Source organism: Camelina sativa, chromosome 12 (assembly GCF_030686135.1).
Source record: "Camelina sativa cultivar CO46 ecotype springtype chromosome 12, ASM3068613v1".
NCBI classification, from domain to species: domain Eukaryota; kingdom Viridiplantae; phylum Streptophyta; class Magnoliopsida; order Brassicales; family Brassicaceae; genus Camelina; species Camelina sativa.
This window is the reverse complement of record NC_141891.1, coordinates 5,031,021-5,048,921: the sequence shown is the minus strand read 5'-3', so window position 1 is coordinate 5,048,921 and position 17,901 is coordinate 5,031,021. Positions and strand designations below refer to the sequence as shown.

At 32.0% G+C, this 17,901-nt stretch overlaps 1 protein-coding gene across 2 annotated transcripts; it reads right to left on the bottom strand.

Moving 5' to 3' along the window:
- Positions 1 to 12,567: 12,567 nt before the first annotated feature.
- Positions 12,568 to 16,720, bottom strand: LOC104730301 (VIN3-like protein 2). 2 transcript variants are annotated; one of them, XM_010449452.3, is made up of 5 exons: positions 16,322 to 16,720; positions 16,072 to 16,169; positions 14,670 to 15,071; positions 13,965 to 14,591; positions 12,568 to 13,879 (listed from the first exon to the last, which is right to left on the bottom strand). In XM_010449452.3, exons 2-5 carry the CDS (start codon positions 16,088 to 16,090, stop codon positions 12,783 to 12,785), a joined length of 2,145 nt encoding a protein of 714 aa, XP_010447754.1. In that variant the 5' UTR covers positions 16,091 to 16,169; positions 16,322 to 16,720; the 3' UTR covers positions 12,568 to 12,782. The 2 variants fall into 2 exon arrangements, with proteins under 2 accessions (XP_010447754.1, XP_010447755.1); XM_010449453.3 differs by having other exon boundaries at positions 12,568 to 13,843.
- Between the last annotated feature and the right edge of the window lie 1,181 nt (positions 16,721 to 17,901).

The window sequence follows — 17,901 nt, the reverse complement described above, 5'->3', positions numbered from 1 at the left end:
TCTTACAACATATTTTAAAACTTATCATTTCATAAATAGAAAAAGAGGCAAACAGAAGTTTGGTTTATGTACACTATACATATTTCATATTTGTAATAAAATCTGAATAGCCAGATATCATATAATTACTAAATTATTCCTAAATAATCACGGCGTTTATACAGTCGCAAAATGTGTAACCATTCGTTTTCAAAAGTTGCCCTTTCATTTAAGTTAAAAGTCTTAAGTTTGACTTGGTATATTCTCCTCTCTTCATTTTGTCTTCGACTATTTTACAACCTGCATTGAAACTAAAACAATGAAATTTCTTTTGTATTTATGCTAGAGCTTGACTTCATTATATAATATTTAGATATAGATCTCTATTATGTAACAACGTGTATAGCCGATTATTTGTCTAAACTCCAGAACCTCTCTATATAATCTTTATGATTAACCTCATATATAATCATGGAACCCATATTCATAGTAATGATTCAAACAAAAAAAAAAAAAAGAAGAGGAAACTTATTAGTAAGTACTTACTGTGAATATTATTTGATTCAAATGATTACCAGAAGACAGCGTAGACTATGAGCTTGCAATCACGCTTGTCAGTTAAATCACATGTAAATATGTATTTATCATTTTACAAATCTATTTATGGTAAATGTTTCCATTTTACAAAATTATACTATTTTGAAAGAAAATCACGCTGCATTTGACATTTTCATCAAATGTATATTAAAAAAATCGTCAACTATCGTGAGTGCGATGTTAAAACTGTTTTATTATAGTGTTATGTTTAATATATGGGTCGCAATTTCATAAGAAATAGTCTTCTATAAAAAGAAAAACATATACTTATATAGCACACATCTTTTGACGTATTAATTGGAGGAGTAGTAATAAGAATCTGATTAGTACGTACGGTCATAAAGAAAAAAGAAGATACATATCGGTTTCATCATTGACTTGACATCTCGTTCTCCTTTTGTCTTTTCATCTTTTCTAATTTTACTAACGATTATATATATACATATATCATATCATTATGCTTAAATAATAGGAATATAAAACAGTATCATTAATTTGAAATTGAATTAATATATGTACTTTTGATGATAATAATGTTTTAAAGAAATGGGCAGAAATTTTATAGGAAAACTTCAAAGATAAATTTGTTAGGTATATATGTAAAACAGTACAACAAATTCAGATATATAAGTTTATTTTAATGATTTTGTTGAGAAAGTAAACATCATATTTAGACGTACCCAGAAAATCCTGCACCATGTACGGCCTCACATGCCGTCCTGCGACGCGAGATAAGCCTAAAAGGTTAGTTGCTTGTTCCCTTTTTATCTTTGTCTTTCTTTTTCTTTTTTTTTCTAATATTATCTGCTCAGGGAAATATGAACGTGAAATTTTTCAATAAAGCCAATCTCTTGGATCAAGAAATTCCAAAACTATTCATTTGTTTATGAAGATTTTTTTATATAAAAAATTACATTTTTTTTTTCTGAAACCGCATTGGTCAAGTGACATGAGTATTTTACATCAAGACATTCCTTAGATTTAAAGTCACTGAATTTATAAAATACATTTATCTCCCTTTGCACTTGTTTTCTCTATTGTTAGTACTTTTCTTTATTAAAAATGTCATTATTCATATGGAATCAAATAAATTTTTGAGGTAACTTATGGCACAAAAAACTTATGGCATGTTGAACTTGGACCCAACATTTATAGCCGTTACATGCAACAAAAGTAAATATTTAATATGCTACAATAACTTAGTCTGAAATATTGTCGAGGGAAATTTGGATTCTATTTTTATACACCAGAAACAAAAACTGTAATTGTCTACAAAATTTGAATCATATTTGTTCGTCAAATGTTACTCATTGTATACTTTAAATTTTTAAACAACGACAAAAAATTATGTTAATTAATAATTATACTTTTAACTATTCAAATTTCACATATTATTAAAATTATACTATCTGATTACAGTATCATCATATATTATGAAGTTTTTCTCTTGTAAACATTTAAAATTTTTAGCTAGCATTCTCGGAATAGTATACATCCCATAACATTTCAAATTTTTTTCGTTAATTCCTAAATACATAACCTTTATACGGGGAAGATGTCTTATTGTCAAAATTATCAGGCGCATGTGTCCATTTTGGATTACGAAATCAGCTTTAATTAACCAGTTGATACCAAAAGGGTGACAACTCTTTTTCAACGTTCCTATCAGTAAAGAAAGGAAAAATATATATATAGGCATCTCGATTATTAGTTTTTAAGTTAAAAAGTTATACTAATCGTAGTAGTAAGGCATGAGTCTTCGCTATTGTGATTTTGTGATCAGTTAATTAATAATTTGGTCTACTATTAAGTATTATTAAGTCCAGTTTGTATATTCCGCTAGAGATTCTAACGCCGTGAATTGATCATTTGTAAAATAACCGGCGTGATTTTGGCATTGGATGCCGTGTTGAGTTTTAAATGAGAGAACAAGTGGTGGTGATGAGTGGTGAGTAGTGGTGGCCGAGGGGACTTAACCTAACCTAACGGGACCGTTACCTGTTACGAAGAAGAAGAATCTAAATGTCGTCTGTTTAAGGATCTGTCAATTTTACATATAATTACCTTCCAATCATTCGTAGCCACGTGTACTTGTCTACTTACGCAAATAATTGCTACTGCTGCTCTGTTTCGGATAAAAAATCTCATAAATCCATTGAATCTTGTAATGTGTGAATCCCACTTGGAACCAACCTTTTTGGTTTTAACTCTTTTGTTGTTCTCGATGGCACATAAATAATTTCGCTGAAAGAAAGAAGAAGAAAAATGATAACCCTTCTTTCACGTACTAGATTGACTAATCAAATTAGTGAACCTTGTTTTTTCTGTTGGTAAATGGTTTTTGAAGCATCGTTACTTTTGTTTTTTTTTAACCAAGTAGTAGCAAGTCTAGCATCGAGTCACCGACCATGTTTCATAATACTATACTCCATATTAAAAAGCCTCCTAAATGATGAAGAGTTTTAGTTTTCACGAAATATGTATAAATGCTTATTTATGAGTTGACCAGAAATTTAATATTTTGACTTTTCTAATACATTAAGGAGAAATTAAATGAAATTATGTCGACATGAACTTCAGTTGACTTCTATGCAATTAGGAAGGTAAAAACTGAAATGGTAACGGTGTTAAAACCAAACCTCATTCTGTAAAACTCTTTTTCTATGGTCAAATTATTGTTGATTTCTATGTTTTTTCTGTTCAGATGAATTAAGTAAACCATATATGTTTAGAGATATAATCATTTTTTCAAATTATTGGTCATATTCTACCAAAAACCAAATTCTCTTAGGAAAGCGAACGACTAAGGGAAAAATATGAGATACGTATAGGCTTAAAAGGTTGGCCAGGGATAGATGAGGCAAAAAAACGAAGCCAAGTTTAGACAAGATGGCTCATTGAGGCAATGAAAGACGTAATTAGACAGAAAATATTAGAAAACTATAAACTCATTTGTCCCATCTTTTGGCTTTACGAAAAAGGCCACGACATATGTCATATATGTATTAAACTTCGCTTAAATATCAAAAGTAATGTATAACCTTAATTTTCTTCTTAATATATGAGAGTGTCTACTGTCTGTATGTCATAACATGTACACGTATGCGTCTGCACAAATAATTTATTTTTTGTTATTTTTTAACTCGTTGATTAGGATTCCATTAATATGATGAGATATTCATTTTTTTTTTGTCGACGATGACATATTCATATCTCTACCTTTAATTTGTAACCTAATTTATATATATGTATTAAATTATGTCCAATAGTATGCTAATAAATAAAGACTGTTGTCTAAACTGATTCATCTTACAAGCATAAATATTACACATAAACAAATAAACTTGTGAGATTCCAAGTTTAACGGCTACAAAAGTGATTTTTATACTATAACTGTTCTGACGAAATTATCAAGAAAAGAAAATAGAAAACGAAAGTTTAGAGAGATTTAATACTTATTTTTGGCTGGAGTTTACGCAAACAAGTGCTGTATTTGATTATTAATTACGACCATTTTGATACAAGTAGTGTAAACGAGTGTGCACCAAAAAAATAACCGACAAAGGCGGTACGAAAATAATTAGGTGAAATAGTGAATATTTCTAGTGAAAATTACAAGTAATTTTTGTTTAACACGTGATCTAGTCGTTTTTTTACTTTATACCTTATACTTTCTTGGTCAGCCAAGAAGACTTTTTTCACCATATAATTCATACTCAAAGTTACACAACTGCGTGAAAGTATATCCCAAGAAGTCAATACCCCACGAGCAAGTGGGCGGTCAACCATAGAGACTAGGATGTTGAATGTTGAAACTCGACTATAAATGCGACGATAGTGAATAAAGTAGGAGAATTTGTAAAACCTAGGACCGAAAACGTATATAGTTTATTAATTAAATACTGCATTTTGCTAATTTTTACTTAATATTCTGTTTTATTTTTTCTTAACCTCAAACAAAAAAGATTAAAAAAACCTATACTATCATTTAGTAAGAAAATTCAACTTTCGTAGATTAAAGTACAGAAAATTTTGTTAAATTCTTTTTTTCTTCTTCTAAACTTATATAGTACTAGTGAAGAGTTGTTTGTGTGTGTTTTTCTGGTCAAAGTGAAGACTTATTTTGAAACTTTTAGAAATCGAAAAGTTTACAAGAACCTGAGACGCCTAACTAGTAACTTCATCACACATGTAAACATAATATTAGTTGAGCCGAAATTAACCTCTGTCGTACAAATCGTACTAAGAGTAAGACTCCAGGAAAATAATAAGAGTTTTATTCCATTAAGACTATTAACATTTGGAATTTAAACCAGGAGGGTTGGTGACATTGGACCGTTTTGTGTCTTTTGGTCAGCCATTCCACACACATTGGCTTTAATTCATATGGATCCACATTCATATGTATCTATACATAGCTTTACACGTATATGTATGCAACCATGTGCATATGGACAAAAAAAGTTCATTAAATTTTATCTCTTACAGAGAGACCAACTTGTGGAAGTTACTTATGGTTCTGGCTTTCTATCATTTGATAATGATTCAAATTAAAAAAAATTATAATTGTCCGTACTTATCTCATGAAGATCACCGGTTGATTAAATTAATAGCAGTAAGTAACTAAAAATAATTCAATAAGCTTTCAAGTTGCATCATCTTGGATCTTTAATAATTGCATTGTAAACTAATACACCGTCACAAGGATATTGAGTTTCCCTCATGCCGCGGTCAGAGCGGACAAATCTGTTTGCGGATCAAACAATTCTGTTTTAAGTGTGGACAACAGACCGCTGCGGTCCAACTCTATTGATAAGAAAAAGTGGTCCACATTTGGTCTGCTGCGGTTTTGTTTCTATTTTCTGTAGATCGCACTACTGCGGACTACACATGATGAATAGTAAATAAAAAACGATCTGATCCACAGATGGATTTGTCCGCCCCAACCGCTGCAACCAAATAATGATTTCAAATACATGCAAATAGCCATAATAATTTATATTTTTAATTTAAAATAAGCGTACTATTAAATTTGAAAACGACATATTTTAAAAGGATTTTTATCAAGAAAATTTTCCCAAAGATCGACATGTGAACATGTACATGTGGTATGTACGGAAAAAGAAATGAGATATTTTGGGCAAAATGAAAAGGAAAAAAAGAAACAGCGATGGACCTAACATTCATATACACAAATTATATCCACAAGGGCTCTAGACACAAAGGGACAACTCTATTTACAATACAGTTTGGCACTACCACTGGACGTACCTAATTTAATTTATTCTTGTTCTTGTAATAATTTATATACAGCCTTTTTCAATTTCAATTATCTTATATTAATATTTATTTAAAATTATAAATGTTAGGTTTTAGTTATTAATTATTTAGTGATAAGTATGGTATCATGCATGTGTTTTCTTTTTGAATTTATTAGGTGGCCATGCTGCTTGTGCATCTGCTTATCTACACCCCACTTTTCTCTATTCAAATTTCATCAGATTAGTAAAGCCGTTTTTAATATAATAATTGATAATTTCCTTTTCTCCTAACATTTACGTCTCTCTCCTTTCAGCTAATTTTGTATAAACATAACATTAAGAGATGAAGATATAATATTACGATGGCATATTTCTGCAAAATCTTCATCTAATCATTTTATGTGTCATCCACGTTGGTTAGATAATCTCTTTCACATAATATAGGCTAAAATGTGTAGTATTTTCATCTGCATAAGTTTATTACGTTACGATATAAGCTAAATGTGCAATCAATCAAAACAACTATTATAAATGACCACAAAAGGTCCGGTGTTAATGCGTCGTAGTATAGTTACGAGTTTACGATCCAAATACATTCTCAACCAGTGATATAATTGTTGGATTGACTAAATAATTAAGATTTGCTTTCAGCGGAGAGTTTATGGCTTCGTCATATCAAATACTAGTATATGCGGTTACACCCGATTTTGGAAAATTTTATCTACCTCAAAATGCTATAGTGTTACTTCAAAATGCTATATGATCGAACATTAAAGAAGACGAATAATCAATCATTCAAAAGTAAAATGCTATAGTGTTATAACGAATATAGAAAGCTTCAAAAAAGGAAAATGATCGGCATAGGATATAATATTAGTTGGAAAAAATATTGATAAAAATTATCTTAGACAAGATAAAATAAATCTTTGTAGAGATTCTTTGGAGCAAATATTTTGATAAAAAAAAAGTTATATATAAATGTCATAAAGCTTAATCCGTACAATCACCGAAATAATAAATCAGTATTTAGTATATATAATGTTTTAGTGAGATGGATAACACTTCAATGAAGAAGAATAAGCATATAATTAATCTTTTCACTTTTTAATAAAATATGTAATTCTCTTTATCTACTTGCTTTTGTCTCCGCTGTATATTAAAAACTCATTAAAATGACTATAAAAATGAAAAGTTCTATGCAAAGACAAAGCAAGTCGAAGTAACAAGAAGGATAATAGCACTAAAAAATGATTCAAATCTAACATTCTTATCTGTAAAACATATCAGCTAACGTTTTTGTGTTGATCAGAGAAACGGTGATTTGGAAACTCATGATTTATCAATTAGTGAGTTATTCAATAGAAATGAAAAAAAAAAGATAGTTATTTAAATTAATTTTATGCTGTTATGACGCCAATTTTTCCAAAACAAATTTGGTATGCCTATCTCTTCTTCATCGCATATGGACATATATTATAGATATGCAAATTTTATCAACAAACATACTACAGAAATATTTTGGCACTAAAATTAAGAATAGTGGGAAATGGAGCATGCCGAAAAAAAAAGTTTTCAAGTTGGAAATTCTTTGATTATAATCAGACATGGTCATTTTGTGTCCGTTGCTGCTTTTTGCACCTTTTTTCGAACAACTATTGGCTAAGTTTTATTTTAGTATATCTATTGTTTTCATTTGTTTCTTGTTGTTCTTGATAAAGATTCTCTGAAATCATAAAAAAACTTTTCAAAGGTTTCTAAGAGAGGAATAATCGTAACATGCCTTTGTCCATCCATTTTCCCAACATTCAATGGACCAGCTTTTTTCTTCTTCTTCTTCTTCTTTTTCGACTTCATGTGCTTGTTTTCTTTTCTATCCCCATGATTTGGTATAAAAGAAATATTATGTGCATACTTTCTATTCATGGTTCAACAAGTTGGATATTTGTAATCATAATTTCTTTTTTTCTTTCCCTTTTACTGTTGATCCAAGTTGTTGTATATAGTATAGATATGTTACCAAGTTTTTATAAAACATTTGTCAATTTAGATACAAATGAAAAACGAAAATCTCAACATGTAAATATCAAATATAGCCGAAAGTGATTGGATTTTATTGGGCTGTGAGGCCCATATGGGAATCCAAATATTTAAGAAAAGTTTGATTCTTCCTCTTTTCCTGATTTACAAATTATAATATATCCTCAAATACACTGCAAAAAAGACACAATGATGTATTTCTTTCTTGTTTAGATGAATGATGAACAAAACAATTTTTCTATTATTTCTGATTTATTTATTTAAACGAAATATAGAAATTGATGGCATGTATTTATTACTCTTGTAAAATGAAAACACACAACTAAGAAGATCAAAAACCAAACCAATAACGCTAGACAAGATAGTTCTACCAATAATCAATTAATTTGGGTGACATGAATTTTAAAAAACTAAGTATAGTCATAGGCTCATAGCATATGTAACTCTAACCATATAAAGAGATTTGTAGCCTCAAATTGAGGAAAAATACTGTTTGTGAAACCACTTTATGAACTCCATATTTGATTTATTTTTATTTCGTCATAAATCAAGATACGTTTACAAAAGTTTTGATTCTAGTCACACTGATAATATGATTATTTTAACAATCAATGGTGAATTAGATATTATAAACAACGTGTATTACAACAATTTAAAATTTTACAAAGAATTGACAAACATAAACATTAATTTTGCATATTTTTTTTGTTTGCTCAAAAGGAGTTGCATATTCCTTGTACATAAACTGTCCAATCAATCAACAATCGATTATGAATTACTTTTCATTTCCTTTAAAGTATGTCAAGCTATAGTTTGTATAAGAGTTAATTACGAAAGAAGCCACTTTTCTTAGTGGCATTTATGGATTTTTCCATTTTGGCTAAAGTCTTATAAATTTGCCACTTTTTAGATTTTAAACACACAATTTTATATATTTTGGTTCCAATCTTTTGTAAGGTTTAGTATTTGTTATAAAGTATATATTTTAGCAAAAAAAAATCCACAAATTTAGAGATTTTAAAGTGATCAAAAGTGGTAAATCTAAAATATTTAAAGGAAATGACAAATTCAAAATAATTGGAGTGGAAAGTGGCAAAATCTATATAATCCCTTTATATAATGATACATTGTGTATTTCTACTACATAATCAGCAGATTTTTTTTTTTTTTTTATCATTCCATTTATATTCGAAAGATAATATATAAATTAGTAAAAATCAAATCCACAAATAAATTTATTTTTATTCGACTAGAATATGCGGCTAAGATCATAATTTACAAAGACGAGTCAAATCCATAACACATTTGCGAAATAAATAATTACATTAGATACGCCAGTCAAGTGGTTCAAAGTGGTACATGGTGTATATTTTGGGTGTAGCGAATAAATCACAACTTAATACTTGGCGATGGTGTAAATGTACATCAACTATCCATAATAATTAGTATCCGCCATTATATGTTTTTAATTAAAAAAAATTTCTTGATGAGAAAAATAAATTGGATAACTTAATCAAAAATATTTTTTTGACAACTAAAATTTTGAACAGACATATCATGGATAAAATCGACGTATGAATGAAATTTTTTATTTAACTATTGTTAAAATTTTACAAATGTAATTAAGAAAAAATACACAAAACTTAGTAGCTCATGAGGTGGTTAATACAAAAATCGTTAAATTAAGCATCATAAAACTCATTTTTCTTTTTCATTTACATATTTCATCTTGTTTATTAAATAAAAAAATTTGACAAAATATTTTTAGATCAAAGTTGGCGTTGCCACAAGACACCTATCTTGTCCCGCAAGTCACCGTATGCACACTAGAATAGTTGATGTCTGAGATATCCCTCAATTATCTGTTTGAAATAAATAACTAGAATAGTCGATGTTTGACATATATATGTACAAATCTATATCTTGATTGTTCTCTTTTATGTTAAAATCTAGGTCTAAAACATGTTTTGCGATGGAAGATTCAAATCAAAGAGACGAGGCAGAAGAGTTTTAAACGGTGAGATCGCTGGAGGCATCAATTCAGTTTTTTTTTTACTTGATTTGTTTGTAGAATTCAGCTTTCATCATTCCTTGATTTTTATAGTAATAGTAGATCACGTCACACGTGCAATCAAATGCTGACAAATGGCAAGTGTAGAAGAGTAGAAGTAGTGTAAAAGAAATTGAAGTTATGAAGAATTCATTCGTAGCTAGTGTAACGAAACATATTTTGCCACATCGTCTAACACCAGAATGGTTTCTAAGCTAGCTGTTGTTTCCTCTTCTCCGCAATCTCCTTCACCTTTATAAAAGACTCGAAATCGTCAGTCCTCTCTCTCAAGTTCAACGAAATCACTCTCTTCTGATCGTCATCTTCAAAAGGATTACTAAGTCTAAGTGTCTCTGCGGATCAGAAGCAATATAACAAATCATACTTTGCCATATCATCTACCACCAGAATTGTTCAAAAACTTGGTTCAATGGAACCTTCAATTAAGGATGACGAAGAAATAGAGCCGGCGCTATGTATTTTGTGGCTACAAGCAAACTGAAAAAAAAGGCTGATTTGTACATATTTAAACTAAATTTTTTTTTTATCAAACTAAATAATAAATCTGGATAGTTTTAACAAAAGCACAAAAAATTCTAAACCATCACAGATCAAAAATTCTTTTTTTGTGTGAAAATGATTCTCCTTGAATTTTTACTTGCAAACTCATCCATCAAAGTTTCATAGTCAAGTTTTGCTGCCAAACTTCTTTCAATGGACATCATCACTGTTATTTTTGTTGATCTCCTCTGAAATCTCATCAATTTTAGAAGTTTCAGTTCGTTTAACATACCTTCACTTTAAGGATGTATAAAATATTAGTAGAGTGGGTAGAGGGAGAAAGAAGAAGGAAGAAAGAAGAAGCTATGATAACTATTAGCTAGGGTTAATTGATTATTTTTTTTTTCCTATTTTCGTTTTCTAAATACTAATAATTTATAAGATATATATATTTTTAAAAATAATTTAAAGCTATAATATATATATATTTTTTTTTTGTCAATCAATTGCATTTATAACTTAACCAGCAAAGGGTTCAGGTTGCTCCGGTTGAACCGGGTTTAATACATTAACTAGTACAGAAGGTGGTTGAAAATCAATACTCGGAATTAAATTAGACAGAGAGTTTTTTGCAATCTCATCCGCTCGCCGATTCCTCTCCCGAGGGACAAAGATGAAGGAGATTTCTTCGAAACTCGATGCTAAACGAAGGATGTCATGTAGAATCCCGTGAATCTCCTTCAGATGGAGTTCTAAGTTAACTGTTTTGATCAGCTGCTGTGAGTCAGAAGCGCACAAAAGTTTCCGGTGGCCAAGTTTCAATGCGTCTTGAAGAGCCAAAAAAAGAGCTACCGCTTCCGCCATGAGAAGCGATCGGACATGGTGAGAGTTCTCACAGCCCTTTTGATCAGTGAGGAGGGAAGATATATATATTTTTTTTTTCCTATTTTCGTTTTCTAAATACTAATAATTTATAAGATATATATATTTTTAAAAATAATTTAAAGCTATAATATTATGCCTACAAAACGGGAACACAAAAATATGGAGAGCTGAGAGTATCGAACCTGGTAAGTGAAGGTGAGAGATACCTAAACACTACCACTAGACTACCTACACTTACTTAATCTCATCCGCTCGCCGATTCCTCTCCCGAGGGACAAAGATGAAGGAGATTTCTTCGAAACTCGATGCTAAACGAAGGATGTCATGTAGAATCCCGTGAATCTCCTTCAGATGGAGTTCTAAGTTAACTGTTTTGATCAGCTGCTGTGAGTCAGAAGCGCACAAAAGTTTCCGGTGGCCAAGTTTCAATGCGTCTTGAAGAGCCAAAAAAAGAGCTACCGCTTCCGCCATGAGAAGCGATCGGACATGGTGAGAGTTCTCACAGCCCTTTTGATCAGTGAGGAGGGAAGATATATATATATTTTTTTTTCCTATTTTCGTTTTCTAAATACTAATAATTTATAAGATATATATATTTTTAAAAATAATTTAAAGCTATAATATTATGCCTACAAAACGGGAACACAAAAATATGGAGAGCTGAGAGTATCGAACCTGGTAAGTGAAGGTGAGAGATACCTAAACACTACCACTAGACTACCTACACTTACTTAATTTTAAGGCCGAAGTTTTTTTATATATTATCGGCCGCAAGTACTTGCTTGCTTCGCTTGTACCTGTGGCCGGCTCTGCTCGCAGAAACCATCTCCACCACTTATTAAATCTGAATTTCATGTTGCATTAGATAGCCAAAGAGAATCTGCATGGAATTTTATATTGTTCAAAAAAAAGTTACCCCAACAAATTTGACATAATGTTGTAGACAAATGATTTTAATAATATAGTATTTGCATTGTATATGATGACGAATGACGATGACGATCATGATTGCTGACGTATTTAAAGTTTGTTGCATTTGTTATTGGAACTATTTTCGAATTATTGAAAAATAAATCTTACGTTAGCAACGTTTAACAAATACTCCGCTGAAGATTAATCAAACAATTTCATTGTTCTCGCAGCTTCATCATAATGTACATATAGAAGTTATCATTTTCATAACCTTCGTCTGTATGAGTATAAGATAACATTTTTCCAGAAGTCAACGAACTAATAATAATTCAGCCTAGTACTAAATTATAAAATGGAATCAAATCCATAAAAATATAAATAAAATCCCCGACAAAGCAAAAACTATTCGATAGCAACAGTACTACTGTTCTTGCATGGAAATGTTCCAATAATGCAAATTTCCCAATAATTAGAATAAACGTTTTGAAAATGTCATGCATGAATAACATGAAAGAACCGCTAATAATAAAAACCCACATATGAGAGCCCCCATGCCATCTCTAATGCCACAACTTCATACAGAATCCAGATGGAACAACCGCAGACGCACCACCACTACCACCACCAACGGCAGAACGCTTGATGGAAACTCGATCGTCGAAAGTATCAATGAGCTGCTCAGCTAAAGCCATGGGATCATCAATGAACGTATCGATGTATATCTTCACAACTCTAATCTCTTGTGACGTCGCTCTTAAACTATACCAAGTCAAAAACTTCTGTCTGAAAGTCTTATCAATGTGTCCTGAACACTCGAGCTGTCTTATGATCTTCACACAATGCTCTAGTCCGCTCTCTGATCCTCCGTTAGCTGAATGATCTCCGTTGTTACAGTTGTCTTTCCTAGCTTGACGGTTCTTGATTTCGTCTGACCTGAAGGGAGTGATTGGCAAACTCGCATCTGAATTGTTTCGGTTACTAACAAGATTAGTCGTAGTAGTCAGGACTGGAGTCTCAGATCTTGATCTGTTCTTGTCAAGAACAGCTTCTTGTTCTTCTTCCTCCTCCAACAACACAATCTCTTCAACGTTATTCTCAATCTGTACAATCTCTGATTCGGTTGTCCTCTTCTCTCTTTTCGCAGCACTTTCATCGACAGAAGGAGAGTTGTTGAGGTCGTTCTTTAATGGCCTCTTCGGGGCAATGTAATCATTGTTGGACTCAGCTTCAACAGAAGAAGGATTAGAAGACAACGTGCTGCAATTTGTCAGAGGGCTTTCGCTTCTTTCAACTGCCGAAGAGCAATTTGCTCCTTCTTCAGCGCTACGTGTCAAAACATTGATTTCATCAACTCCCATTTCTCTGGTTCCGCTATAGGACACTACTCTGAAGCAATACTCAGAAGCTGGAGCTAAACCAGAGACGACAAATCTTGTGTTTGGAGTAAATAGTGTGCAAGTAGATTTCTCCGGGTAATCTTTTTCTGGTACCTTACGGTGCCAAATACTGTAGTGGACGATGTTTGGAGGTGAGGGGATATCGTTAGAGGCGAGAACCACTGTGAGTGAAGTCGCGTTTACATCCTCAAACCTGATCTTGGTTGATCCTGTGGTTGCTGTATCTGCAGATATCTCATTGCTCAATACATGAGAACAATCTACGAAACAAAATCAGAGAATCAACATTTTTGGAAACATACTTGACATATTACTCAATCATTGAAAGGGTATAAAGATTCTAACCTTGCTGCACCTTGGAGCTGCGAGGTGAAGGCACTGCAACAACTTCAGGATTTGTAGTTTTTAGAGTTTCAAGAGATTCAAGAGCAGTAGAGCAAAGTTTCTGCACATCGGGTCCCGACTGAAGTCTGTTAACAATTCCTCTACCCATTTTCATAGAGAGACCAGTGAGAGGACCCACATCAGCTTCAAGACACTTGACAGCTTCATCCACAACCTCACACAGATTTAGGTATGTAGTTGATCCCTTCAAAAGTTTCTGGACTAAGAAAAGACGGTAACAAAGTACATCTACCCTTCTGGTTTCTTTAGCAATCGTCAATTGCTTCTTCCAACATTCAAGCAGACTGTTCGTTTTACCGCAAGAGACACAATAGAAGCAGCATCCCTCACTTCGCTTGTCTTTTGCAAGACCGGATTTTTCAGTCTTGAAAGCACATTCAAGATGGCATGAGAATCCACAAGACTCACCCTCAAATGGAGGATCTGAGCTACATGTTAACCAGAGACTAGGATCTTTGTTATCATCATACTTATGACAGATGCAACAGGAACACCTTCTGCAAAACGAGTCTTCCTGTCTCAATACAGCACGGCAAGCCAAATTGTTGCAGTAGATAGTACTCTCACCTGACCAAATTCTACTTTCGGGTTAGAATGCACCAAAACGTTGATACCTTTGAGCTGAAAAAAAGAAGATTTTGTTACCTTTAGTGTTAACCGAGCTGCAGCTCCCTGAGGCATTGTTGCTTGTTACATTGTTGGTTGCTGGAACTGGAACCACATACCGAGAAGGATTATCGACCTTCCTTTGTCTCTTTGTGTTTTTCTGGATAGGCAAAGAATCAGAATCTCTCTTCTTCCCTTCATTCTCTCCAGAGTTTTTCTCGGAAACAATTTTCAAAAGGGTCTCAATGATCTTGACTTTGGTCAAGCCAGTATATTTCCTTTCTTTTCCCATTTCTGCGCATAAGATTTGTAGAATCTCTTGGCGGCTCCATGCCTGCAAGACTTCAGAAGCTAGATGCGTTTGCTTCGACAATTCATAAACAAGCTGTCTCTTCTCATCAACACTCATTTCATTGCACTTTGATGAGTCACCTGCAGCTCCTGTATATAGAAGCAGAAGAAGAAAAAATAAGTGAGTTTTACAATATTGGCTTGAAGAACAATGTCCTTAACCAGAAACTATGAAAGACAAAAAAACATGAATTAGCTGTCTGATCTTACACAAAGGATGATACTTGAAGCAATCTTATTTTCCAAAACAGAGAAGAAAGACTCCAAATTCAATACAAGTGCAACTACAAAGCTAAAATGGAACTTTGAAAACAAACAGCTCATTCATATTTAAAAAAAAAAAAACAAAGAAAGTTCAACAACCACCACAGGACAACAACGTTGATAAGGTTAGATCCACTACGAGTGCGACTTTGAGAGACAGAAGAACCAAACAAAAGATGACAAAGCAAAGATAATGTTCTTTAGGATGGCAATTGAGAAGAAAGACTCAAGATCGAAAGCAAAGAATAAAGCCTTGTAAGTAAAAGTAACACAAGAGAATGATTCTATTAGGTATTAGAACCCACATTACATTTCATCAAATCATGGAATCTTATTCTATACAGAATCAAAGTCATATCTTTTGACGCACGATTTTAATTATAAAAAAAAAACAACTCAATTCATCAAACCAATGATAGTGGGAAACTAAACAAACAAACACACAACAGAGAAGAATATGGAGTTAGAACCAATCAACCATAGAAACAAAAGAGGGTAGGGAAGACCCACCCAATTAAGAATCAATCACCAATTAAAAAAAAATAGAAAGAAACCCCAGTAATCTAAGATCAGTAGCAGAATTAGTATAAAAAAAAGGCATAGAACAGTCATTCTCAAGACCTCCAAAGAGGAAGATAAAGTCTCCACCTTTCAAAACAAATAAACCATAATTGAATAATATAAACAAATCGAAATCAGCATCCAAAGCTTTAAAACTAAAAAACATTGAAAACAAAACAAAGAGAGAGAGAGAGAGACACGGATATCGATAAATCTTAAGGCAACCAATGAATGAAGGAGAAACCCAGAAATCTAAAAGTAGTACCATCGTGAGAAGAATCCATGAGGGAGAAGTGTAGAGAAGAAACTAATCAAACCCACATTATCGTTAAAGGAGAACCACTAGTCAGATTCTTCAAACCCCTGCCATGTTGAAGAAGAAGACACCAAAAATAAAAAAAAAAATTAGGTAAACAATGAAAAATAAAAACTTTATGGAGTGAAATAAAACAGAGGAAAGAGAGAGAGAGAGAGAAGAGATCGGGAAACAAAAAAAAAAGAAAGAGAGTAGTTACCCAATAAGGAAAGCTTAAGAAAAAATATTAAAAAAAAAAATATCGTCGAGCAAAAGAATCGAACGGTTTGATATTGTTTTCTCTCTCCCTCTTCGTTCGGAGAAGTTACCGGAGAACGGAGACACCGGAGACGAGAGAGAGAGAGAGAGAGAGAGAGAACGCTGTGGATGTGGAGCAAAGAAGAGAGAGAGAGAAGAGGATGGGACTATGAGGAGAAAGAGAGAGAGAGAGAGAGGCCTATGATAAGAGGAGATGCAGTTTTATGGTGGGCCTCAAAAAGGGTTAAAAATATATGTTTTGTTTATATATTTTTTTAACTTTTTTAATTATATTTTCTTTTTATGGTCACGTTACTTCTGTGAATTTTTTGGGTTTAGAGTAACGTTCGTAATTTTAGTCTTTTTATTTTTTAGCTATTTATTGTTTCATACACATGAATTAGTAACTCTGTTTTTTTTAAACGTGGTGACTGATTTGATTAATGACTATAAGTAGTTTAAGATAACATTAAGAGTGTGACTGATGATGGTTCAACGTTTAACATATGTCGAGTGTCTAGCCGTTTAGATTTTAGACATTTTTGAGTGTTTCTTGTAAAAACAACATTCTTGTGTTCAAACGAAATTTAATAGAAAAATATACAAAGAGAGATGACTACAAAATTTTGGTTAAAAGATATGTATTAGTTGTTGGATAATCAACCAAAACGTAAAAATTGAGAAGATTATTTCTCAAATATTAATGTAGGGATATATATTTATTTTTATTTTTTAAAAATGTAGGGGTATTTCTCCTAACAAGACAAAGATAATTTATACAGTTCCTACGAGTCAATCATAACAAAATTATACATCCCCTATTTAATAAAAGGGAAGTACACAACTTCAAATTTGTAAACTATATAATTTTAATAGTAGGTTATAAATGGGTTATAAAAAATTTGATATTAATTTGCTACAAGATGTATGTTAGGTGTAATCCATGTATATTGTTCATTTTCGGAATATATTTCCAAAAACAACAAACAGAATTGATTTCCAAAAACAATAAACAGAATATTCCCTTATTAATCATGATTCCTAATATCTTAATCTACGAAAGTTACTGTAATCACGGAAGAATCTTCAAAACTGCCAATATAAATAATACAAATCACCTCTCACAAAAAATACCTCGCTCATATTCGCTCATATTCATATACCTAAAAAAAATGACTATGGTTTCACAATGAAATTACAATATAAATTATAATTTATATAGAAATTACAATATAAATTAAAAAATTTCAACCCCGTGCTCTAGCACGGGTCTTAATCTAGTTAGTTTCTTTATTATGTGACACTTATCTTATCTTTGTTTGTTTTATTTTTGAATAAGCATGTCGCACACTATATAACACATGGTAGATACGCATTGGCAAATCGCATCGAACTGTATACGTGTGTGTTACGGGAACATTGGCTATCATCAGAAACGGGGAAAAACTTAGGATTTGAACGGGGAGATAATGACATGTGCTAAACACTACGGTGTCTTTATTTATCAGTACCGCAATTCCTATTATTTTCTTAGAAATTATT